Here is a 26,113-nt window from a genome sequence, read left to right on the forward strand (position 1 = left end):
CCCTTAGCTGCCTTAATTCAGATTTTAACTTCCAAAGGGACTGAGGATGGTCAGCACCAGTCAGAAATGGGCCCTGAAAAGAAAGATCTCAAAGCAGCTAAAATTCTGTTGTTTCAGCTCACTTTCCTTTGGTGTAACAGGAGGTGAAGTAAATAACTGGAACAGTTGAACTTCTGACAAATCATTCCTTAGTAACAGGATACAGGCTGGAGAAGAAAATGCCAGGAAGTCTCATTTCTCAAAGTACTTTATTTTCTTTTGTACATGCTTACTGCATAGCAAAAAATGTCTATGTATTTACATTGTTTAAATTACTGTGATATTAACACAATAACATTTTTATATTTTACTACTCAGTACCAAATATTCAGAAATAACTTCTGTTGCCTGAATAACCTCTGCATGGAATTCCTTTTGTGTAATGGTTGCTTGAACAGCATGCTCATGGATGAGACAATGTGATAACACTGGATATAACAGAAAGCCTTGCAGTGTTTTGTCATAGTTGTCCCTCTTGCTTCAGACAATAAAAAGGATGAGCAGTAGAAGTATTTATGACTTAAGATTATACTAGGTTATCAAAGAAAAGCTATGGCAATTGCCTATAAATCACATAGGGTGATCTAAATCCTGTAGTCTTTAAAGCACGTCTGCACACTTCTAATTAGCAGTTCAGTTATTTGAAGGTTTAATACAAATTTCCCATCTTAAATGAACTTTATTTCTCCATTCAAGCTCTAATGAATAAAGACCATGTAGTTGCAGTCTGAGTTTGCTTATGTCACCAAACTTCATTTCCCTTGGTGGCTTTAAAAGCTGTAACCTTAAGTGCTTTAAAAAGAAAAAAGACTGTTAGTTTCAGCATACACTGGATCATCTTCCACTCCATTTAGATCAAGGTTCCTAGAGGTTAAAGGGCATACAGACAATTCAGTACACTATGAGCTTTCTTACGTGTATAATCAACTTAGATCAAAAATACAGTCCAATTAGGGAAAAGCTATCTTGTATTAAAATCTCACAGATTAACTCTACAAATAAAATGTAGGTATTACTAGAATCTGAAAAGGCCATTCTTGAATACTCTGAACTTTAAAGACCCCTGTTATCTTCAGTTAGATTTCTAATGTAGTTAGGTGATGCTCTCCTTCATATTCTCAGTTTCTTCCGCTTGTGAGATTATACCAATTGTGCTGAGATTTTATATATCCGTTAAAAAACATTCATTATGCTTTGTGAATACTAAAAACCCAAGTGTCTGAACTGAAGTGTAAGCGTGAATGTAAATAGCATTCGCTCACTCAAAAGGAGTAAATTAATGCTTTCACTCCAAGGTAGAAGGGGTAAAGAATCTTCTACAAAGAAAACTCAGCTAACTGCATGCAGCTGGATGCAGCTTCCCTTCCACTACAGCTTTACCTTTTTTCCAGCTACTTTCCATACACACTTGCTCATGTAAATCTGTAACTAACTGGAGCAGTTGCAAAAATGCACTGCTTGTCAATGAAAAAATCGGAGAGTTTTGGATGATTGAAGAGAGAAATTAAAAACCCAAAAGATGGACACATCTAAAAATGGATTCACTTAATGGAACTTACTCAAACACAAGCCCCTCCCAGATCAAAAATCTTATCTAACACACTATTGTGGGTACCATAAGTAGCTGCACAATCCTGACAATAGCTTCTCTACTGGGGCTCTGTTCAGAGAATTGTATGTACACCTTAGAAATGGAAACATTCCAAATGATACATGAGCCAAATATTATTCAGCCACGAAAATGTAAGTAAGCCACAAAACAGGATTCAGTCATGAAAAACATCCAATAACATTAGAAGCAGGTCTCTTTATGGAATTTCCAAAAAGATCAAACCATTGTTTTCCCTCATATAATGAACACTAGTACGTGTTTACTCTGTGGACTTGTAGCAGATGGATAGGAGCAGAGACTGATATGTTAGAAGGCATTCTTCCTGTAAGGATTTCCTAAGATTATGCTATTGGGATAATGGCAAAACAGACATTTTCTTTGGGTATTCGCTTGAAATGGAAGTTCTTAAAGTGTCCAGGGAATTTTCCATCTGCACAGACTGTAATTTTCTGCACCTCCTTGTGAACAAGTCCTTGTAGAATTCCATAGCCTTCTTCTGGAAGTTTTTCCCAACAATCACATACAAGATTGGGTTCAGGCAGCTGTTGCTAAAGGAACAGTACGTGGCTATTTGGGTCAGTATGTCATTGATGTCTTCCAGGCATTTGAGTGTGGGTGAGAAGTAACGGATTGTGTCAGTGAACGTGCTGATCTGGAATGGAAGCCAGCAAATGATGAACAGCAAGAGCACAGCAAGGACCAGCATGGTGGCTCTCCTTTCTGTCTGGACTATGTTCATTTTTCGTAGCTCACTGCTTCGTAAGGCTTTGATGATTTGCACAGTGCAATAGGTAATTACACAGAATGGGAACACAAACCCCACAATATTCAGCAAGCAGTTGTTTGTGAGCTCCCAGTAGCTGGATGGGTAAAGAAGAGCGCAGGCTGTGATGTTGTATTCTTTAAAATAACTCAGATTTCGAAACACCATTGTAGGTGAACAAATGAGCAATGCACATGTCCAGATTACAAAACAATACCATTTGGCACAGACAGTTCGTCTCATCCGTCCAAGAGACATGGTTTTCACCAAGGCCAGGTAGCGGTCAATGCTCACTAGTGTCAGGAAATAAATGCTAGAATATAAGTTCATGTAGCTCATAATGTTGATGGCTTTACAGAGAAACAGGCCAAAAGGCCAATGAAAATTATTAGAAATATTAATGGCCCAGAAGGGTAAAGTACAGACTAACATCAGGTCAGCAAATGCCATGTTTGCTAGGTAAATTTCAGCCACTGTGCATCTACTCTTGTGGAAACACAGGACGGTGAGCACAAAGGAATTTTCTATTGATCCCAGAATAAATATAAACCAGAGGAATGCAGGCTGAAAATCCTGTAGCCATTTCCATGCATCTGCACTGACACATTCATTTTGTTTTATCTGATGCACTCCTGAATTATTGCGGAAATCTGGTGTACTGACTCTGAGCTCCTGGGTGATTGTGTTGTACAGCTGTGTAACATTTTCAGTTGTGATGGAAACCATTTCTGTGAAGAGAAAAATAGGTGACATGAGATTGCTACATCTAGCTCATTGCTGCAAAAGACACTATAAGAAGATCTGTCTCTGCTTTTCCTGATGTCCTAGAAGCATAGCTTTTGAACAGGCTTACACCTCCCTGGTTTGCTTTCTGATAGACACAGGGCATGCCTGTGGAATGTTTCACAGGCAGCATTGCTATGGACTGCCTGGACAAATTTTAGGCAAGTGAAACAGAGAGGATGTAGCAACAACAGACATTGTTGTGAATGGGTTAACAGAAGAAAACATTTACCAGCCTTTATTCACCAGAACTGAGCTGCAGCAAGTCTTTGTTCATTCTTTGAGGATGTTCATCATTAGTTTGTCTTCTTATCTTTTTATTGCATTAGACATGGTCTCCTAAAGGACAGGTGTACCTTGGGTCTCAGGTTGCTCTTGGTAAAGCTGCTAGTTCTGTGTCACATCCTGCAACATTCTACACTCTCCCCTGCAGAGCAAGAATTGAGTGGAATTCAGTGGTGCTTCCTCCCCGAAGAACACCGTATATTTTTCCAAATATTATGACTGTACTATAAACAGACATTTAGTTTGCAGCTCTAGTTTGCATTGAGAATGCTGTGGGATCAGTGTTTGCCAGCAGCATGCCTTTCTCAGCTTCGCACTGAAATTGTCCGTGTATTTCTGTCTCTGCGTTACAGTCTCTTTCTGCAGCCAAGTCACAGAAGAGATAAGTGGTACAACTTCACGAGAGAGCTCAGTTTTAAGAGGTGCACAGTGGGTGGGTTGGCAGTTTGGCAGAGATGGTGGCCATCATATAAGCCAGGACCTGTCTGTAGTCAGGCTGCAGTCAGCCAGCTTGGGTGCAAGAGCACAGTCTGAAAACCAGAATGCTGTAAACATTCTACAGATCAGAACAGTCTGAGATCTTACAGGGAACTATTTACAGGCAGAAATGTCAGATGTGTACTTGAATGCTACTAAAACCAAACAGAAGTTGAGTGTGCAGCATCACTCACTACTGATAAAATGTTAACTGTGTTTTCTTCTTGTGCTCTTGGATAATGAATGCTGAGATATTATTCAAATGAGAGATTGGCTTCCCAGATCAGTACATATAATTCTCTGGACTGAGTGACAGAAAACCTGTCTTTTTCCAGGTCTTTATAATAACCACTGTTTGTATTATCATTTGATCGGAAGATTTTCAAATGTATTTTTAATTAAGACATTTGTCCTATTCAATTGGTAACGTGACAGTGAAAAGGGACACTTGCCATTCCTGAAAGGATGAGGGTTCTCATTTGTTTTCTGGTTGCTGGAATTGTTGGCTGGTAATTGTGAGTGCTTAATATGCATACAGAAATTTGGCTATTGGTTGCAGAATTGATGAAAAATGGTGGTCATATTTTGTGTACTTTGTGTTACAATGTAGCCCTTAAATATCTCAAAGCCCAACATGTGTGGCTGTGAGAGATGCCACTAACAAATTGCAAACAGCAGTTTCAAGTCCCTCTTTCTTTCTACGCTGGCACTTTTCATTGCAAAAACACGTGGGAAGTGAAATACTAACGGATGGCCAACAAGAGGTCATCTGGGAATAGAGAAATTCTGTTGCTTGATGAAATTATCAGAAATTGTTTCTTCTGCTGGTAGTAGGCTGTGAACCAGCAAAAAAAAAAATTGTAAGTGCATTATTTTATGCTTTGAGGTTGGATGTATGGACACATTTAATAAAATAAGCATTCGTAATTAAGAGAGTGGTCATAAAGGCCATGTTGGCCTTTTCTGTGATTTTCATTTCATTCATTTACAGAATTTAATTTACAACAAATAGCAACTCCAAAACTGCCTATTGATTTATCTGTATTTTCTCTGCAATTAAACTCTTTTAGATTTTGGTTTTAGACGGGAAAAATCTAGAATGCTTTAAAATAAGTTAATTCTATCATATTACTGTGGTCTAAGAACAGTGTGCAGGGACTAGTTAGGATGCCACCAAGTCCATGACATGGGGCTTCTGGCAGCCTGCCACCTTGGTCTTTAGCTCAAGTCCTTCCATAATGCATTGCTAGAAATGGAGGAGCGAACAAGATAAAATGTGCTAATTATCAATTTACAAACCCTAATGTTTGGGTTTAAAATGATGTGCTTGATGCTATTCTGTATAGCATCTGAAGTATGTGATTGCTGAATAAATTATTGTCAAAGCCACAGCTTAGAGAAGGCAGTGATTTGCTGTTTTCTTGTCATATTTCGGTGAAAATAAATGTGATCCTTTCACACATTCTCTACAAATATTTTCTGTGCAATGCAAGACAAGCCTAATATCTCACCAGGGACTTTCAATAAGATTTTATGTGACAGTTTTGATTGAAATACTGCCCAGATGAAGTAATCTATCATTAGTGGTTCTGAGGGACTCCTGTGGGGGTTGAATTTGAACCTGACGGAGTCCACCTCCTGTTGTGAGTTACCTCCTCCTTGGCAGTCTATAAAACCCACTGTCAGTCATTATCTCGTGTTGTTCTGGAGTATTTTTTGCTAATAGCATTGGGAACAAATGACAAGGTTTTGATGGGAGGGGGCTTCAGGGTGCCCTGTGTGGGAGGCAGTTGTGTCCTGGCCAATGCTGGTGGCAGCCAGCCCTCACCAAGGCTGAAGGCTTTGGAGTCGGGTCATGGGGGATACTTTGGGTGTTGGCCAGATCCTGCCAATGCTGCAAGTGAAGAACCCCTGCAGAGGGACTGGGAAGAAGGGGTTAATCAACTGTTGTATTGTCTTTACAAGCAGGTGGAGAAAGACTCCAGAAAGGTGGTGGTCACCCGTGCCATAGCCTGAAACTCTGAGGGCTGGGCAGAGTCACTAGGGCACCTTGGTGTCTCTTGGCAAACTCATGGGATGTCCTGCTGTTCAAGGACTGACCCACACATGCTGCACTGGAGGGAGCATGCCAGAAGACAGGCAGGAGTTAGTCAGCAAGCTAAGGATGACACCTGGAGTCCAGCAGAGCGGTTAATCTTAGAATGTGGAAGGAAAGTCCCCTGCTGCAGCCATACATGCTGGGGCCTATGAAAGTTCTTGAAAGAAAAGAAAGGGAATGTGATGAATTGGAACAAAAAGTCCTCTAAGGATCAAGAGATATGAGCTAAGGAATGTAAGGACAGGGGGAAAAAGGTCAGTGATCAGTTAATGCTGCTACTGGATTAATGCAAGCTCCAGCACAGCTTTACTCCCCAAATGGGATATGCTGCTTCAGGTGAATGATTTCACCATCAGTTTGGGTCTGGATGAAGCCCTACAGCTACTGAACTCCTGACTTTATTAGTAATGACACCAGTGTTAATCTTTCCTTGTACTATGCTAAACATTTTCTGTATGGTAAGATACAGTGAATAACTAAATATCTCATGATGGTCTCAGTCATGTCTTATACAAGAACAAGTTCTGAAATGTGTAATAAGAATTCAGGTTATTTCAATGTTACCTGCAGTAATCTACTTTGTGGGAGCAAGAGAGGGACTTTGTAATGCATATTTTACAGCTGTTGTGACTTTGCTGATTACATGTTTTGCAGAAACAAGGTGTGAAATTTGTAATTAGTATATTCTGAGATTGTTGCAATATTAACCTTGCTAATTTAGACCTCAGAGACAAGAGGTGGAGCCTAAAACAGATAAATGCTTTTATGATGTCAACTGCTATAATACGGTTTGCTGGAGCAAAAGAGAGAATATTAAAAAGCATAGGTACACAGTCCTGATGTTTTCCTACACAGTCTGATTTGCAAGGGCAAAGGATAGAGTGGGCCCAGGGCCCCACTGGTCTTCTCCAAATGAGGAATTTCTTTGATGGATGATCATTCATGATGAAAGTTGCCTAGAAAGCAGCTAAATTTTCCATTTATTTCAGGAATTTCTTAGCAAGGCTGAGTGAAGGATAGGTATGACACCCAGTCTGTAGCATCCTTAGCAGAATTTTACAATTATCTAGTTTGCTTTAAGTGCTGTCAGTGGCCAAAAGTGGTTTTGGATACATACAGTTGGCTTGGCATACATACATACAGCCCCATGTACAGCTGGGTGTCAGTGGCACAGAGGAGAGGAAAAGCTGGGAGAAAAAAATATGGATTTGAAGGAGTGGCTGCAAACTGAGAGAGGCACTGGCTGACTTCTGGCATGGTGATTTTTTAGAAGACGTGTTAGCTACAGAAGGAAACAAGCAAGGGCTGCCCCAGCCTCTCCTGTGACTGTCTGTTTCTGTGCAGAGCCCAGCCTGCTTTAATGCTTTGTATTTTTTGTGTGAGTTTGTCCTGAACATCTCTGAGCCCAGCTTGGGCAGCCAAGTGTCCCCTGGTGGCTCTGATTTGCCAGGCATCCTTGCTTCTTCATGCTAATGCAAAAGCTACAGTAAATGTAACACAGGAGTTGCCAGAGCCGTAAGAGGAAAAAGGGTATCTGCCTGACAGATCTGCTGTGACTGAAATGGGAAACAGCAGGAGTTTAAAAGCTGCTGTAGGTAAGGGAGGCCTTCCACAGTGTGGTCTGTGCAAGGAAGCCTGGAAGTCCTGCTGACTTTGTGTAAGTGCCACTGCTGCCCTCAGGAGCTTCGAGTGTAAACCTGATAGATTCAGCAAGTTGTTAGGAGGCTGTAGGATGTCCCCTAAATTGCCTCATTTGCAACCGTCAGACAGGTATTTGCTGGCCAAGAAAGGTAAGTTTTATTTTAACAGCTTTGGAGGATTTGGTTGCAGAACATCTATTTGCGAGGAAAAGGAGGATTTTTATTTAGTAATAGGTTATAACAAAACAATCTCAATGCATAATTTCTCCTTCAGCTCCACACCGACAGGTCTAGCAGGCCTGAAGGACATATGATGGAATGGCATAAGCAGAGGCATTGCCCAGCAAGAACCCAAAGGTGTGCTGGAAGATTGAGCTTCAGTGGTGGACTCTAACATTCAGAATTTAGTATCAACAAAAATACAGGTGACCCATCCTCTTTATAAATTCTATATCTCCTCCATAAGGTTTATTTTCAAAGCTTCTATTTCAACCTGGTCTTCTTGCAACCTTTACTCCTGAAAAAAATCACCTTTGTCATCTATCCCCAGTTCATTGAGACTCTTGTTTCCATCTAATCCAAGCCCAATGGGACTGCTCATACCCCTCTCTTTGGCTTCAGAATGGGTTTGTATCTTTGGCTGGATGAATACTGGAAGGTAAAATTATATCACTCTTGTGGCATCTCTGAAACATGTTCTGAAACGTTCTCTGAATGTCCTTTTAATTCTGCATTACTGTGGAGGCATTAGTTATTTTGGCGAGGTAGAGGAAGTATGGGAAACATTCCTAAAATGTTCTGCTTTTATGGATCCCACTACATTAATTTTTAATATCCAATCTTTGTATAATGAATCCCTAATGGGCTTTAGCATCTTTGAGGTTGTAGATCAGCAGACACTTTCTGTGGCCGTGTTAACTTAAAGGTTTCTTGCTCTTCATTCACCCTTCACTGTCCCTTTCACCTTACGGCTGCTCTCATGGTTCATGAGGCTTCATGTTGAACCAGATTCAGGAACTTGACTGGGACAAAAATCACCTTGTAAAAGAAAAAATTCTTTTAAACACAAGCTCCATAGTTTGCCAGAAAACTAAGGCAATAAAGAAAATATACAGAGGAGCTACCTCTCAAAAGTGTAATTTTTAGATTTTATTTGTTGTGTAAGCTTGAAGCCCACCATGGAAAGAAATTATTGTTCTGCAGTTACCGTTAAAGGCATCTACATCAACTATGTTAGGAAAAAGGTGGGGGGAAAAAAAGTTGCTCTGTGAAAGCAGTTATTTCAATAACAATGAGACCAAGGTGAGAAGAGGCTACTAATTTTTCTCCCTGTGTGGGAGTTGAAGCCACTCAATTCCAACTAAAGAAAGGTGTGGAGAGAGTAGAAATCCAATCAAGTGCAATGAAGCACTTTGCATAATGCTTTTTTTTCTACGTGGAAATCTTGAATGTTCTTACTTTAAACTCTCCAGGGTTATAATTTCCTAAAAATAATATCCTATACATTTTAGCTTTCAAAACCTGGTATGTTATTTTTCAATGGTCTTTAGACAGTCCAGTCAATAACTGTGATGATTCTGGCAAAGGGTATCATCTCTGTGTAAAATAGTTATAACTGAAATAGATAAGAACAGCGTCGTTGGACTGCGGTGAGAACTGGAAGAAGAAGGAAAATATGAATTGGTTCAGAGTACTGTCCTGATCACAGGACCTTTGTATAAGGGAGAGGGCTCATCTCATTATAAAGTTTTGATTTAGTTCAGATTTGGTGATGATGTTTGAGTCAGTCCGTGTTTGATCCCTACTTGCTGCCATCAATATTTTAGAAACTTTTCTACTAAAGATGATCTACTAAAGATGACCTCCAAAATGTTGCAAATGTCACCAAAGCTGGATTTTGTTGTCATTCTGAAAGAGTAGATTAGGACAAGAATCCTACTTAATCTGAAGTGAGAAATAATATTTTTAACACTAGAGCCTCTTTCAGGATCAAAACACAGAATCTGCAAGTTTCTCCAGCCACTAAATCATTAAATTTCAGCCTTGTAATCCTCAGAAATTTCAAAGACACAGCTGTAAAAGACCAGAGTAGCATAGTCTGACCCAGCTTTGAGCAAGAGGTTGGCCTACAGACCTTCCAACCCACATTATCCTAAGCTCCTTAATTTGTGCTTCTTGTGCTAATAAATGAAAATTCCAGTTGGATTAAGGCTAAAAAATAAAAAGTAGAATCATAGAATTGGGTTGGGTTGGGTTGTAAGGGACCTTAAAGATCATCCAACTCCAACCCCCCTGCAATGGGCAGGGAACCTCCCACTAGACCAAGTCCCTGGTTACTTAAAGCTGAATTTCAGCAGCAAGTGCCTTCATTTGTTGGAATTTTCTACCTCACTGAGATGCCCTTGCTCAGCAATGTTCCTTAGGAAGCTGTGTAGATTTTGTTGAGAGTGCTATGGGAACTGGCCTTCCCAAAAGTATTTTTTTTTAAATTATTTTTAATTTTGGAACACAAAACTGGTTCATCTAAGTCACAGAAGGAACCAGAGAAAAGTTTTTCTTGTATTAGTAGATTTTCATCAGGAGGAACAAGACAGCTTGGGTACCAGGAAAGCAGAGCCTGCACAGCCAGGAGTTGAGAGGCCAATATTGGCAACTGAAATGTGCTGTGTTAGTCGTCTGCATCAGGTCTACCATGCACCACACTGGGCTGCTGGAGCCAGCTTTCAACCTGTATGTACTGTTCTGTTTACCCTTCTGGTCATTAGGGTGCTTCAGTTATGTGGTTAGAAAAGAAAGAATATCCCAGAGGAAAAAAAAGATCTGGAATAATTAAGCAGAGACATTCAGGCAGTGAAGCAGGAGGGATGAACTGGAAATTGAAATAGAAATCTACAGTTGTTGACAATTTGGTCTGGCATATTAATGGGGAGTTTTGCCTTTTTTTGCACAGAAAGCCTGAGGAGCTGCATTCAGTGTGTATAGAGGCAATTAAAAAATTTGGTGATTCTGAGGGAAAGTGGTAGCCAGGTACCTGGAAGGCAATTCAGGTGCTTGGATATTGGCATTTTGGAAAGTGCAGGCTGTCTGGGATATCTGCATGGGGTTGGTATATGGTACAAGACCTCTGAGAGATCTTCTGGAGACAAGACACCCTGGAGTTTCTGAAGCACCCAAGACCTTGCAGGGGCTCCTTTACCCCTTGATGTTAACACTAAGATTAGAGCATGGGAAGCATAACTCCACTGTGAAAATAGCAAATATTTAGGCTTAATAGAGCATTATAGACACTATAAAATAGAGCATTATACCTGTGAAATGAAATGCAGAATTATAGCAAAAGAAGATATGGGAAAGTTTCCTGGGAATTAGTCCTTTAAAACAATCCAAGTTTTCAGAGATCAAAAGGATAAGCTGCTGATTTCTCTTGGAAGAAATGGTTAAAATGTTAGTTTCTGATTTTTAAGAATTAAAAAAAGACAATAAAGGAGGCTTAGGTCCATATTTTAAATGAACACAAGTCTGATGTAGTGCTCAATGTATTGGACCTTGACTTAGTACTGGTTTTAAGGAAAATTTCTGCTGGTCTTTTGGGAGTGCAGGAATGCTGTGTAAAGTTCTGTGGTACCTCAACAACAGCTATCGTAGATGAACTGCAGGCAAAGTTTTTGGTTTTATTCTTTTGAGTTTCTTCTGACAAAGTTATTATCTAGGAGAAAAAACCCAAACCTACATCCATACACTACTTTTTGCTTACTTTCTGACCTTTTAAAAATCTGCATGTTCACAGCACCTTTCTCATTCCTGAGAAGTCTGTATTCCTCAAAGCTGACATAAAGGCCATCCATATTTTAGTTTTACATAACTATCTCAAGGGCAGTGTATGCTAAAATTGTTCAGCAAGAAATAACTTTTTAAATTAACCATTTTCCTTGCAGAAATATGTCCTCTTCGTTCTCAGATTTACAGAGAAGAGAAAACACATAATTAATCAGAAATTTGCTACCATACAGCTCTGATCATCTATCATTTCCATTGTAATTTTTATAAATGCCATGTATTATTGTAATAAATAAGCAGTAATTTTACTAAGAGTACTTTACAAAAGGGAGTGGATTCAGTATCTCCTGTGAAAATTTCTGATATGGGCTGTCATAAGGCTTCATGGGCACATTCAGTCAGTGGCGAGCACAAGGACGAGGTGGAGGACTCTTGCTACAAAGATTCAGTTGCAGTTTTGTTGCATGCGTAAACTCACTGGGCTATTCTTTGGAGCTATGTCACTCCTCTTGTATGGAAATGTTTCACAGATCCTGGACTGTAGAATATACCCCAGCAAAACTGCTGTTGGCCATACACGGAGTGAGAACATTCCTTTTGCAGAGAAAGTGCGCATCAAAGCATCATTAAATTAAAAAGGGAAGGGTATAAGCAAATAAGTAATAGGAAATGCCAAATCCATTGAACACTGCTCTGGAGTTCTTATGAAGCATATCATATCAAGGCACTGCTTGGATGAAGCAATGAAGTATGAAGATAAATCCCTCAGCTGTCTCTTTTTCAAAAATAAACCTTCTGCTAATATTAGAGAGGGTTTGTCAATAAAAGTAAAGGAGGTCTGCAACTGTGGGGCCATCAGGAAATGCAAATGTGATACATACAAAACGTGCACAGTGACATGCTCGCAGCAACAACTCTCTAAGTTAAATTTAGAGCTGAGTACCTGGTTTAGCATTTTGTTTTCCTGAAGATTTCTATTATGTTAATGTTTTCCCCTTCCCTTTTGTACATGATGGATTAGTAAATGCAGTAGAACTACCCTGAAGTAAAACTTCCTGTACTTCTCAGCCACTTTTATTATTGTAGTTCACAAGCAGAAAAAGAAGTTTAATTCAAAAACTATCTAACTGCTCTGAAAAAACGTATCACTGCCTTCTACCTCCTCTCAGCACACACTTTGATTTCTGCTGTTCAAACATCTTAGAAAGTTTAAGCTGCTCTGATTTACAGAGCTATCTTTCCCTCATCTCCAGCTTTCTCAAGACAGTATATGTCTACAAAGAAATGAAGTATATGAAGGTCTTAAATGTAAGTGTTAAAAAAACAAAAGCCAGTTTGTAGTCATTGGGCAGATGGAAGATCTATTTCCAAATCTCTATTCTGTTTAACTTGGAATAAAATCTGGAAATTAGGTGATTCCCACACCTGTATACTAAGAGGCCACAAGCTTATTGAATAACGTTGAATGAGGTATTTAACTTTATGAAGCTATTTCCAGTTAGTATATATACTTAAATAAATATTGAATCTGAATCTTCCATCTTTGGAAATATCATTAGTTTTGAGGTTTTTAATGTCAATCTCACAACTCCTTCTCCCTCTCCTTGTGAATACTTGCTGCTTTTCTCAAGTCTTTAATTCTTGAGGATTTTGATCTTCTTGGACCTGCCCAACTCCTTCTCCTTTAGACTTAATGTGACTCTGCTCCACAGCCTGGTGTCAGGAGTCACCAGAAGTCTCGTGTGTCCCTGAACTGAGATGATAACTTTCTGACTAACAGCAAAGCATATAAATCTTACACAACACAAGTAACAGCTGGATCTACATTTTTTCTGTCTGTATTGTGGTGTGTTTGCTCAAAATGTTTTGAAAACTGAGAAGGAAAATACTCAACCAGGAGAAAACTGACCACAAGCTCACTCTGCAAGGCTGGCAGGGTATTTTGGTTTGGTTTTTTTGGCATTTCCCATATGAGAACAGGTAAGGTTAACCATGAGTGCTCATCGTCCAGAGCTCAGCCAACAACTAGCATTTAGGTTAGTGTCAGGAGAGTGAGAAATCTAGGAGCTGCAGTAGGAGTGGGACTGCAAAAGCCCTGCAGGAGTGAAGAACAGTCATCCACATGAATTTATCCTTGAGAACATTTTCATGGGGACCGTGCATGGAGCAAGATTCAGCCCACACCTAGAGTTCAGGTTAGGGCTCAGGGAGTCACAGGCTATGTCTGCTCTTTCAGAGATAGGGTGAGCCCTGTCAGGCTTGTGCATGTGTTTATCACGCTTCTGACACTGAGTCATATCAGCCCTCTGTGTTTTCCCATGTATGTGATATTGGGTCAGCCTACTCTTGTGTACTGCTATCTTGAGCTTTGTTAGCTTTTGCTTTCAGAAAGCTCTGAGCATATCACTGAGCTTAAGGTCCATCTGCTGCCATGTCTGACTTGTGATCCTTTGGGTTTTGTTTACTTGATTTTCATATTTGGTTCAAAACAATGTTTTGTATTTTCTATTGTTACCTGGAAGGCCTCCTGTGAACAGGAGCTATGATCAGATTGTGGTTTGCTTACATTTTTAAGATTTGCAGAGTTTATGCTCGACATTGGATCTGTTGCTGAGATGACCATCTATTAACATAATTTATTCTTGCTCCTAGCTGGTTCACTGCCTATCTTGATAATATCTCCCCCAGCTGAACTGTCTTGCAAGCCAGACTGCAGATTTGTACAGGGAGAGAAACAGTCAAAGCAGTGCTTGGAGTGAAAGCAACATGCCTTGGCCTCAGGAACCTCACAGGGCTCCCTGCTGGGTGTCAGTGACTGCTGGGAAACCCTGTCTTGTCCTGGGGCTGAAATCTTGCATGTTCCTTAACACTCCTGCACTCATGGTGTCAGAATACCAAGATGAATGATCACAATTTGCACAAATTAACTGAAGTACAAAGAAAAATAAGAGACTGTAAACTTCTTGAGTTTTATAATATGACCTGTAGATTTACCAAATTGGAACGAAGCCAAAGGTGGTTGTATCTAGTCCCCTGAGCTCTGCAGGCACCACAGGAATTTTCTGTTGTAGACAAGGGATTTCTGTACTCCATCACCATTACAAAATTCAGTGCTTAACACGCTAGCATTGTGAGACCAATTTAATATCCATTGCAGGAGTCTGATACCATGTGAAATGGCAGGTCTGATGGTATCAAACAGTACAATGCACCTCTCAAATGGCAGACAATACCCTGAGCCCAGTGAATAGCTAAGGTATCCAGTGATAAAGAAATAAAATGCTAGTGATCATACCAAGAGTAGCTTGTGCAGCTAGATTATATTTCTTTCTTAAAGCGAGAATTTCCTGCTTTAGAAAACAGCCTTTCCTGAAACCCAGATAGCTCAAACTTATTGCAAGAACCAGGCCAAAACCTGCTAAGCTGGAAAATAAAAAGGTGAATTTTCACCTGGCTGATGACAGCTTTCAGGACATGGGCTGGAGGAGCTGAGCCATTCCTAGGGTGGGTTCTCAGAATTGGTCTTGGGGTTCAATTAATTTAGTTACAGTCTTGATCTCAGTATGAAAGACAGAAGAGCACTGATGAACCATGCCAGTAAATTGCTTGATATCTTCATTACAGAGAACAATGGGAATATCCTGCAGAGAGAAGTGGACGATATTAGTAGAGCCTCAGAGGTGGAATGATAAGAGGAAAAGGCTGTGAGTCCTGAGGCATACCAGTTCCCAAGAAGATAAGTGAGTGATGCTCCTTTGTCCTCCCTACTGTAGTGGAGGCACAGAAGAGCTGTTCAGCAGTGCAGAAACCTCCACTCTCTGACGTGCACATGTATGTCCTCTAAAGCTTTGCTCTTTGATGCATTACTCCCACCAGACCTCTTCAGCTCAGTTTAGCCACACCTTTCTCTTAGCAATTGAAATACTATTCTTTTCCCTGGGTAGCAGCATTAGGTTCTCATGACTAGGAAAAATGTGAAGGTCTAATGGCCAAATAGCATTTGTCAGTATTGGTCCCTCTGAGCATTAAATACTTAATGGAAAGATTTGCCTTTCATATGAACTGGCTCTGTGCCCTGAAAGCACTTTACTTCTAGCACCTTGAGGACATTTTGACAGCCATTTAGGAAAAAATAAGAGATTTGCCATCTTGAGGGCCTCCAGTCACTATAATATTTACACTGTTGTCATGTATTTGCAATAATGCAGCATTTTCTGCATATTTTTACCACTGGCTGTCACAGGTGTGGACTTTGAGGAAAGCCCAAGTGTCTCCAATAGCAAAGAGCTCCCAAAGAAGCTCACGGTATGTGGGACTGACTGGTTGTTGTCCCAAAGTCTAATACTGATTACTTTGACAGCAACTGCCTTCCTCATTTCTTATCATACAGGTAACTGATTTTTTACTCTGCTGTAATTAGAAAAGCATAGAAAATATTTTAACCTGTCACATTATGTCTGAAAACCACATTTGCAACTCCTCAGTCATCCCTTCCAGCAGCTGGAAATGTTTCAGTCACTATTTTGCTGTTTCCATTGCTGAGACACAGCATGGCTCTGTGCAAGCAGAGGAGTCCTTAGCACAGAAGACGCCACAGGCAGAATCTGTCCTGTAAATTAGTAATAATGCCTTGTGTTTTCTTAATGCCTTTCACCACAGGGATATATGGACAGCTTCGCTGCGTAATGGTGCAGTTTCCAAACAGCACTTCAGGCTCTGACAACAGGATAGGCTAGAAAGTATCTAACTATAACTATATAATGCTTAAGTGAAATTACAGCTTTATTTTTGAGCAGGTGGAATTCAGAAGACATGATATTTACATTCAGGTTACCACCTCTAATGCGTGGGTTTCTGAAGATGGTCCTAGTTTAATTTAGATCTTCTGACAACAGCTACACTAAACTATAAACTTAGATTTCAACTTCCTGAATAGGTTTCCTTGTGGATCATCTCAGAGAAAGATCCCCAGCATCACTGATTTGTGTCATGGAAGGCAATACAAATGTGACATGATATTCATTGTCTTTACAATGGCAGGTTGTCTTTACTAAAGGATTGGAGGGTTTTGTTTGCTTGTTTATTCAAAATTTCATATTCTTTTAAAAACTAAAATCAGAGTGTGGCAGTGGAAGCAATGGTGAGTTCCCTTCTGAAGGAGAAGACTAGTCTGTAATGTGCTTCACTTCTTAAATTATAAACTTTAGAAAACCATTTTGCCTTGTCCTTCCTAGGTCAAACACTAGGTCCTGCTATGTTGTTGTTATTTCTTGAGCAGCTGGGACAGTAATTTCATATTATTTTTGTGTATCTGCTCCTCACTTAGCCAGTACATGAAGTATTGGCAATTGGAAAGAGGTCAGTTTTCAGACAGCGTAGTTAGAAATCACCATATTCTATATATTGTAGAGAAAAGCTCAAAACCAGATGTAACTGTTAGAAATGGTGTGTAATTCACACTATAGTGAATTTCAAACCGTATTGCAATTTTCTTGATAGTAACAGCAGATAAAAATTAGATATAATCCAAATGGAGCCCGTTTTTCTACAGAAAACCCAGGGGAACTCTACTGACAACAGTTCTTGAGTGAGAATACACCCTGTTTCTATTGAAAAGACTAAGTATTTGAATACATGCAGAAAGGGATTTGGTGATTAAACTGTATAAACATGGATATGACTTTCAACACTGAGAGATCTGGAAGGTTCAGGACACTTCTCCAGCCGAGAAGTAGTGTGGTTTACAGTGTCGATTTACAACAGTCGGTGTTTGGATGACAATTTTTTTTTGCCTTTGCATGCTTTGCCAGTGTTGAAATTAAATTGTGTGTTAATTTATTGTAATTCCTTTGTTAGCAACAGGAGATGACAGAGCTCTGCTGGAACCTGGTGCAGACAGTTTGTTTTTCACTCTGCATACACAGGTTTTGAGCACTGGTGTTTGCAAAGAAGATATGTCCTATCTGCTCTTTCCAGAATGTCAGACCCAACAAAAAAATACAGGGTAACAATTTAGTTAGAGAGACAGATTCCCTTAGCATATGCTATATTTACTTCAAAGAACTACTGTACCCAAAGCTAACAAAAAGATAAGGTTTAATGTCTTTGTTATTGGCACAGACAGTGGGATCAAGTGTACCCTCAGCAAATTTGCCAATGACCCAAGCTGTGTGAAGCAGTTGACTGACACACTGGAGGGAAGGGATGCCATCCAGAGGGAAGGAATTCCACCCAGAGAGAAGGGATGCTTGAGAGGTGGGCCTATGCAAACCTCAGGAGGTTCAACAAGCCAAGTGCAAGGTGCTGCCCCTGGGTTGGGGCAACCCCTGATATCAACACAAGTTGGGGGATGGAGAGCAGCCCCGCCAAGAAGGACTTGGGGTGCTGGTGGATGAGAGGCTGGACATCACCCAGCAAAGTGCACTTGCAGCCCAGAAAGCCAGTTGTGTTTCGGGCTCCATCCAAAGCAGAGTGGCCAGCAGGGTGAGGGAGGGGATTCTGCCCCTCTGCTCTGCTACAGTTAATGGATTATGTTTTCTGGTACCTTAAACTCACATATTACTACAGCTATGTAGGAGATACTTTTTAAAGTGTTGGAGGAGGGGAATTTTCTTTTCCATTAAAATGACTATAAAAATAGAAAATTTCTGGAGAAACTGATTTTAAAAGAAAGATTTTCACAAAAGATTTGGGTAATTTAACAGAAAATATTTTAAAGATGTAATTTCTTATCTTGAACAAAGGAGAAGATGTACTGATTTCTCACAGTTTAGCAGATGACCCAGACCCACTCTTGCTCTCTCTGGCCAACTAAAGAATTTAATACCTTTACAAAATGGAGTAGTTCCAAAAAAACCCCAGAGACTGCAAGAGCCCAATTCACTACAGTTTATCCCTCAGGCACTTGCTTAAGAAGGAAGATGCCTCTTTCAAAACCCCTTATCAGTGATCCCCATTCCCAGGCAGATTTATCCTCTGTGTGTGCATTTGTTCCGTGGGTTGTTTTCTTGCTTTTGTTAAAAATGTCAAGACCCTTCACCAGTTTGTCTCTAGAACAGAAATGTTGTCTTCTGACCAGCTTTGTTAATTTAAAAAAATATTCTGATTTAAGTTAATCATGTCCCCTTTGAACTTGTGTACCATCACTTTGCCACCACTGTAGAAGAGAAAGCACTATGTAGAATTGTGTGTGACAGTTTTCTGCAGCAGGCAGCAAAGGCTCATGGCAGGATTTTAGGGCAGGAAGATGTGAAGGGGAAATGAGCGGATGTGAGTTCTGGAAGGCAACGTAATGCTTCTAAGTGAAACAGAGGAGAAGCCCTGCTGTTGGGAAGAAAGGAAGGATGAAGAATGAGAAATGTTAATGTTGAAATGGAAGGAAGGAAAGAAGGGAAAAAGAGGAGTTTAATTTCTCAAGAGGGAAAAGAGTTGCAGACCAAACAATGAATAAGAATTCTTTCCTAAGTCAGGTATATGCCAGGCTTATGAGAGCTTTATCTGGGATTTTGATTTAAAATGTTAGAAAACTTAGGTAGTTTATACAGTTTGGATCCGTATTTTACCCAGCTTCAAAATAGTCCAAAATCTGAAATTGTTTGATTCTTGTATTTAAAGTCAAACTTCTCTTTGATTTTTTAAAGTTAATTAACCAGAGTATATTTATTCTAAGGCAAATTTTATCAATATGTTCCATTGAACCCTTTTTTTAAAACCAGAGACCAGTGTGCAGTGAAAACTTCTTAACCTGTTGGTAGAAATATATGATGTAAGAGTAGAAAAATGGAACTCCAGATATCCCATACTGTATAGTTATTAGCTGTAGTATGATTTAAATGCCAATTTTTAGACTACATTTATTGTAGAAGGAAATTAATTGCTGTCTTCTTACATTTCCAAAAAAGACTGTTTCCAAAGCATTGCTGGAAACACCTACACAAAACTGTCTCCACTTTGTTACTTCTACTTCCTTCTACTTCTGGGAAATGTCCCTTTTGCTGACCCAGCTGACTGGAATTTATGAGCTATAAGGTGACTATTTTAAATTAAAAAAAGAAAAGTTTCTCAGAAGAAAAATATAATCAGAAGGTAAGGTTGTCTTATGCGACCTGCCTCCACATGCTGTTTTTAAAAAAAGCATGTGTTATAAATTAAAACTTCTGTGACCAATATCCCAGCCATTCATGAACTGCATTCATGTCTGATTCATTATGACTGCTTTATTTAGATTGCACTATTATCATTTTGAAAATGAACTTGCAACTCACAGAGGAGAAAAAATACCAGTATGGAGAAAGCTTGTAAGTTTTAAACTGGTTCTCTTGTTCTGGTAAATTGCTATTCCAAATTCTTTGTCTTATTTGAATTTGCTATTTACTGTAAAGCTCTAACAGTTTTCAGGCCTGGAAGCAGATAACTGCTTTTGCTTATTTATCTACCCATGAGTGTTTTGATATTAATAGATGGACACATCAGAAATGTCTGATGAAAATATTTGCTGATTGTTTTGTACAATGTAAAAAATCTGGGAGGAAAGTTACGGAGGTTTGAGGTCCCCCTAGCAATGGGTAGGACAGGACTGCATGAATATGCAAAGGAACATGTATTTTACTTCTCTGACTAGATGTTAATAATTCTAAATATATGTTTGTGTGTATATATATATATATATATGTATGTCTATGTGTGTACAGAGAGAGAATTTCCACAAAGCAGACATTTCCTGGTCACCTTCAGAGCCTCACACCTTTCATCTACTCTTTTGTTGTTTACTTAGGGAGAACATAGCTTGTGTGCACTCCCAGCACAAGAAGGACCAGGCCAAGAAACCTTTCTAGGTGATGTCAAGGTGAACAGCCATCTGTGAGCTGGTCTGGAACAGGTAAAACAGGATTCTGCACGAGGAGCATGTGGGAGGGCTCCCCAGAGTACAAACAGCGTAAAGTGGGTTTGTTTCAGGTGACTCGATCTGAAGAAATAAAGAAATAAAAATTCATCCTTGAGCTCAGGTGTCAGACAGAGATGAGACTGTTATGATACATAACCTGATGACACTAGGCTGGTTGTAAGATTCATTGGCTGAAGTTCAGTGTTGAACTGAAGCTGTACAGTTACAAAGGCCAAAATGTGACTTGAAGTGTATTATGTGTCCCAGAACCAGGTTTATCTATGTGATAGGTAAAGGAACAGGTATGGCGTACATTTTTTGTAATCTCCTAATTTCACAGCTAGGAAAATCAGCCTTTCACAGACCTTTCCATCTGGAGAATAAGGCCAGAAAAAGAGAATGTGTCAATGATATGTTTGTTAAGCGGGCTACCTGTGAGCAAATTGCTCATTTCTGCTGATACATCCAAAAGACCTCATCTTCTATAATTTGTCATTACTTTGCTGATGCTGACTTGGAGGGCACTGGAAGCAGTCAGTCCAGCTGAGGATCTAGCCTGTGTGCCTACTTGTATGACTTTTTTGCATCCCTCCATCTTGTTGTTTCTTGTTGAGCTGTTTGCTGCTGTCTAGCAGGTAGAACCAGGAGCACAGCTCTGCAGACACTGCCATACTGGCTGTGTTACACTGATTGCCAGAGGCTTTGGGGATAATCAGTGTGCAAAACTCTTGCAAGCTTACAATCTAAGCAGAATCCAAATATAATACAGAGTAGAATATGGCTTATTATAGGGAAAGACTGCTGCAGAAGGAAGTGAGAGGTGCATGCAGAGCTGAGCCGAAATCTAGCAACAGGTAATGCAATATTTCTGTCATCCTACTTACTTGTTTAAGGATCAGGTCTCAGGTTTGAAGTATAAAGGCTTAATAGCTGCTTTTTGTAAAAATGCTCAAGGTACCTGATGAAACATTTCCAGTTTATTGGCCTGCCTGTAGACCTTCCCATTACCCTTCACATCAGGAGAGTGGCATATTGCTGTGCTCCATGTATGTGGGTAGAGGGACCTGCTGTCCTTCTTTTGTAACCCATGACACTTCAGAGCAGCAGCCCTTCAGTCAGTCAGACAGCTGACAGGAAATCTTACAGCCATGGCAAAGGGACAGACCACCTCCGCACTGGGGCACGGTCCCAAAGGGCTTATTCCTTTCTGCCAAGGCAGGAACACGGCAGGAGGAAAAGCACCTATGACCAGTTCTGCCCCTGGGCATGCATGCATAAATCCTGTTAATGTTAAAAAGACCTGGCCCTCTACCATGGATCACTCACTATTTTTGTGGCATTTAACTGTAATTTCAGATAACATGAGTGGTTAAAGTGGATTTCTGCATTTTGACAGCTCCATTCTCTGCAAATTAACCATAGTCTGAAGTGTGTTCTTTGCAATACTAACACCATTCTGGCATACCTTATTGTGCAAAGCTACTGAATCTGCAAACCTGGATGATCAGATTTATTTGCAGGGTTCACACAAACCAGCCCAACCTTGGTGAATCAAGGAGTTAACATGTAGGGGACTTAAATATAGCACAGAAGCAAAAGTAAGTCAAATCCACGCTTTCAGGGAACATCAAAAGTCCTGAAGTATTTTAGTGAAGTTTGATATAGCAGCTTTGCCACAATGTCTGAATGCTTTGGACTTGCCTGTCATCAGACTGAAGATAGGTGCTTTGAGCAGGCAGCTTTGCCCCTTGTGTTTCTCTGGTCTGTATCTCCCACTTGTGCCTGTTCTCCAACATTTAACACTCCTAAGTGGGGTGTTAGACCATGACCAGAGTCCCTCAGTCCCAGTTCATTATCTTTACTTCTAAGCAAACTAGGTGTCACTGCTGTGGTGATCACAAGCAGTTACAACTTGATCTGTGTAAAGCCAACCTGCAGGGCCCAAATTTAAAGTACTGCTCTCATCCTCTGTGCTTTCCCACTGTGGCTGAGCCTACCTGGCTCAGGGCTGGCACAACACTGGGATGCCCTCTCCTCCCTCTATCCCTGCTCAGGGGCACCCAGCCGAGGGGAGAAGCTGGTTCAGCCATGTGTCTCCACCCTTTTGTGAGTCAGCAGCCAAAGACTGCTCTAGGGTGTGATTCCTTAGTAACTACAAGTTACTAAAGCCCAGAAAGAGCTGGCAAAGGATAGCTTTTGCCTCCACTTTAAAGTACCCTGCTCCTGTACAGCTGTGTATCAGCCAGGCAGAGGCACAATTTTCCATCTCGATGTATGAAGTATGTAAAACATAAGGAGGAAGGAAGATAAGCCTTTTGATAAGGTAGGGGGAAACTCATCTGTATGGAGTGCTGAGAGGGAGTTTTAAAAAACCATTAGCGAAAAGAGAACAAGGCTTATGAGTAGTTTTAAAGAAAAGTAGAACTTTTAGCTAAATGGCATTTTTCCCTGTGGGTGTTTTTTTACTTTACATTGATTAGCATTGCTAATAGGTTCAGGTGTACTTTTGCAGTTGATTTGGTTACTGAGAGGGAATTTGTTTTGAAAACAAAGCTCTATTCTTTGATAAGTTTTCCTAGACTTGCAATATGAATTTTTTTCCTACTGTGACTTTAAAAACAGTAGAATTTGAGTGTTGAAGGGATTTTTACCCCCTTCTTTTAGTGAAAAACAGATTATCAAATACTGGTTATTCTTAAACAATAAATTTTAGGGTCTTCATAATGAATGTCCTAAAATTCTCCCAAATTCAATTTGTTTTCTGCCTGAGAACATACTTGAGCTATTACATAGCTACAAAGAATTTTTAAAGCTGTTTTCCTGTGCAAGGATGGGATGTATATTTCAGGAAGCTCTAACTCAGTAGGAAAGGCGGTTCTTTTGTTAGTTTGTCAGTACAAAATGTTCAGGTAACACTGAGTAACTCAATTAATCTTGTTCTCACATGTCCTAAAAGGCCCAGAGGAAAACCTGACAAAGATTTTCTGGAGGTGTCCCTGGTCTGCTATTCCAAGGTCTTTATTAACTTAGGTGTATTTATCCCTTCTGTTTGTGTTTTCACTATTCACACTGAAAACAAGAGAAATACATCTGGAAGTCTATAAATGAACCTGGAGTGCAAAGATGCCTCTCTTAATTTTTTCTTAATGATTGCACATTATCAGAGACCAAGTAAAAGTCATATGAGTGATGTTACTCGGTATGCTGATACTTCAATCTTAGAGGGTCATGTGAAGGTAGAGATTTCTTTTACTCAGATAACTGTCTTCTAGTTTCTAAGAAAATATGTACAGCTGTTTAAGATAAAAGTCTGCCCCTATCTTAGGAGACAGCATCTGTAAGACTACATACAGAAGGTTAAAAGAAGAATTCTAATGGCTAACTATTTGAACACTTCTGTCTTTATGGCTATTTGCTATTATTACACTAAGAAGGCTGCTTAGGATACTGAGTAATGGAAAAGGAATAGCTGAAAGTAGAGCATTTATTTCAACCTTTGCTCTTTTTGTTACATGATTCTAAATACAATACCACTACTAAGGTCTTTGTTTTCATCAGCAACTTAAAAGTCAATCTCCTACTGAATTTTTCTTTATTTGCATACAGATTTTTAAAAGAACCTAATAATGCAGCTTAAATGTCATCCAAAACCTTTCTTCTTTGTAGTATAAGTTTCAAAGGTTTAGCCTTTGCCGTTCAATCAGTGCAGATGAGACCGGTTAGCAGTGTAAGGTACACACACATGCACTTCCACATCCTGCCCAACAAAGTTTACAATCAAAATAATAAAGAGAGACAAAATTATCAGCATGTACAGAAAATAATTGACTCTTTTTTCTCCTTGCTATTTTGTAGGTAATTTCTCAGCCACAAACAAAGTTAGCTGTTTGTACTTCCTGATTATTTTAGTGAAAGAAACGGCACCCATGGTGTGATCACAGACATGAAGTGTAATCTGGATAGGAGAAATCCTTACCCTCCAGTACATGGGACAGTATCTGTGGCAGATGAAATACCCTGTGGCTTTGATACATTGGATACTTTGAAATAAAGCATTTTTCTGTAAATGTTATAGCTCTGCAAAACCCAACAAAAATCACATTAGCAAAATCACATTAGCAAAAGTTATTTTTCTCCTCCATTTTCCTGGAACAATAATAATATCGGCTCTTTAGTCACTGAACCAGAAACATACTAAGAATTCAATAAGTGGTTTCCAAGAAGAACAAACCACACTGAAATTAAATAGTAAGAACTTTTCATATGAAAGAGAAGTGAAATTACATACCTTGACTGAAAATTCACCACTGAGCAGATGCAAATGAGTTAAGTGCAACACCTCTCTGGGAACAGCTCCTTCTCTAGTATGAATGAGTCTAACTTATGGTTTTACTGCCCCTCCCTGAACACAGCAGACTCATCCCTCTGTTGATGACATCATATTCCTGGATTTTCTCCCATACTATATTTTAAAAACAATGTTTATCTACTGTATCCAGTATGAGACCACTGATATTTTAATATGGGTGGCAAACAACACAAACACAGCTAAGATACTGATGTTCCCCAGTATGTGTATAAAACAGTCATGTGTTTGTACAACAGCTTCCAGAATTGTGCATGAGCTTGCACGCACAAACATACAGCTCTTATCCTGATTTGGGGTAATGATGAGAGCATTTTTTATTTTACTGGTGTTAGAGCTAAACAAGTCAGCTTTCTGGAGGACTTGGATCTTTAAAACAGAAAAGACATCTTTTTTCTCATGGGAAAAAATTTACTGTTTTTATTCTGGAAGACACTGCTCTTCCTCTCTGACTACTTGGTCTGCTGAGAGCAAGTACAGAATCCACATACCACTTAAAAATTTAAATTGGACCAAAATTTCTTCAAGGTTATGGATGAAGTCTCTATATGAATCAGAATTATAGGCAAACACCAGAACATACCTTTTTACTTACTGCATTCATTGACTTTTATTCTGGATGTCAGTTAATTAACAGAGAACTAATTTTAGACTATTTATTAGAGGCATAGCTGGTTTTCCTCTAATATTCATGCAATTAAACTGAAATCTGAAATGGCAACCATGGTTGCAGAATTCCACACAAAGGACACATCTTCATTCAAAGGAGGAATGAACAGAGAAAAGAACGGTCCACTCCCTTAATTTGCCACAAAATTCTAATTCCAAAAGTGAACAATTCAGGAAAGATGCTGGTCTATATAGTGACCAGTGGTATCTACCAGTTAACATATTTGGCTCCCACTCTCCACTGCTTTGTCATTTACAGTTCTAGTGCAATACACTTCCTTGGTGTGTATTCTGACAGGAATCACTGCTTTGCTTTTCAGTCATTTTCCTTTTCTTTTTCTTTCTCTTTCTCAGAATCTGTCATAATGGCTGCTTGGTACATTTTCAGTCTTTATTGGAACTAGTTGAGTCATGCTCTACTATCAGCAATACCTCCCCCTGGTCTGTCCCTGATTTCCCTGCACCAGTTCCAGTTTGGCTGGGTAATCTTGAGACTCACAATCACAAAGATCTTCATTCTACATTTTTTTTCCAGTTCTTCTTTTAACTCATTATGCACTTGAATAAAAATTTTAGGGCCACCTCTAGATTTTTGGTTTTTAGCTGGTCATGGATTTAATATTAAATATTAACATAATTTTGCAAATACAGTGCCTCAAAACTATGCTTTGATTTTAAGACACATTTTATGTGTATATAGGAGAGACTCTGCTGTCTCAT

At 39.6% G+C, this 26,113-nt stretch overlaps 2 protein-coding genes across 4 annotated transcripts in view; both read right to left on the reverse strand.

Moving 5' to 3' along the window:
• Positions 1-24,720, reverse strand: part of BDKRB1 (bradykinin receptor B1) — a 33,665-nt gene extending 8,945 nt beyond the window's left edge. Inside the window, exon 1 of the mRNA XM_048308350.1 lies at positions 24,647-24,720. The gene's annotated coding sequence lies outside the window, so the exon portion shown is untranslated. The remainder of the gene's footprint in view (positions 1-24,646) is intronic.
• BDKRB2 (bradykinin receptor B2) lies at positions 232-24,730 on the reverse strand. 3 transcript variants are annotated; one of them, XM_048308347.1, is made up of 3 exons: positions 24,647-24,730; positions 14,925-15,115; positions 232-3,142 (listed from the first exon to the last, which is right to left on the reverse strand). In XM_048308347.1, the coding sequence occupies exon 3, from the start codon at positions 3,138-3,140 to the stop codon at positions 1,998-2,000; it is 1,143 nt and encodes a 380-aa protein (XP_048164304.1). In that variant the 5' UTR covers positions 3,141-3,142; positions 14,925-15,115; positions 24,647-24,730; the 3' UTR covers positions 232-1,997. The 3 variants fall into 3 exon arrangements, with proteins under 3 accessions (XP_048164304.1, XP_048164305.1, XP_048164302.1); XM_048308348.1 differs by lacking the exon at positions 14,925-15,115 and adding an exon at positions 3,554-3,624 and having other exon boundaries at positions 24,647-24,716; XM_048308345.1 differs by lacking the exon at positions 14,925-15,115 and having other exon boundaries at positions 24,647-24,725.
• Between the last annotated feature and the right edge of the window lie 1,383 nt (positions 24,731-26,113).

The sequence above is a fragment of the Corvus hawaiiensis genome, chromosome 6 (assembly GCF_020740725.1).
Source record: "Corvus hawaiiensis isolate bCorHaw1 chromosome 6, bCorHaw1.pri.cur, whole genome shotgun sequence".
Lineage (NCBI taxonomy): Eukaryota > Metazoa > Chordata > Aves > Passeriformes > Corvidae > Corvus > Corvus hawaiiensis.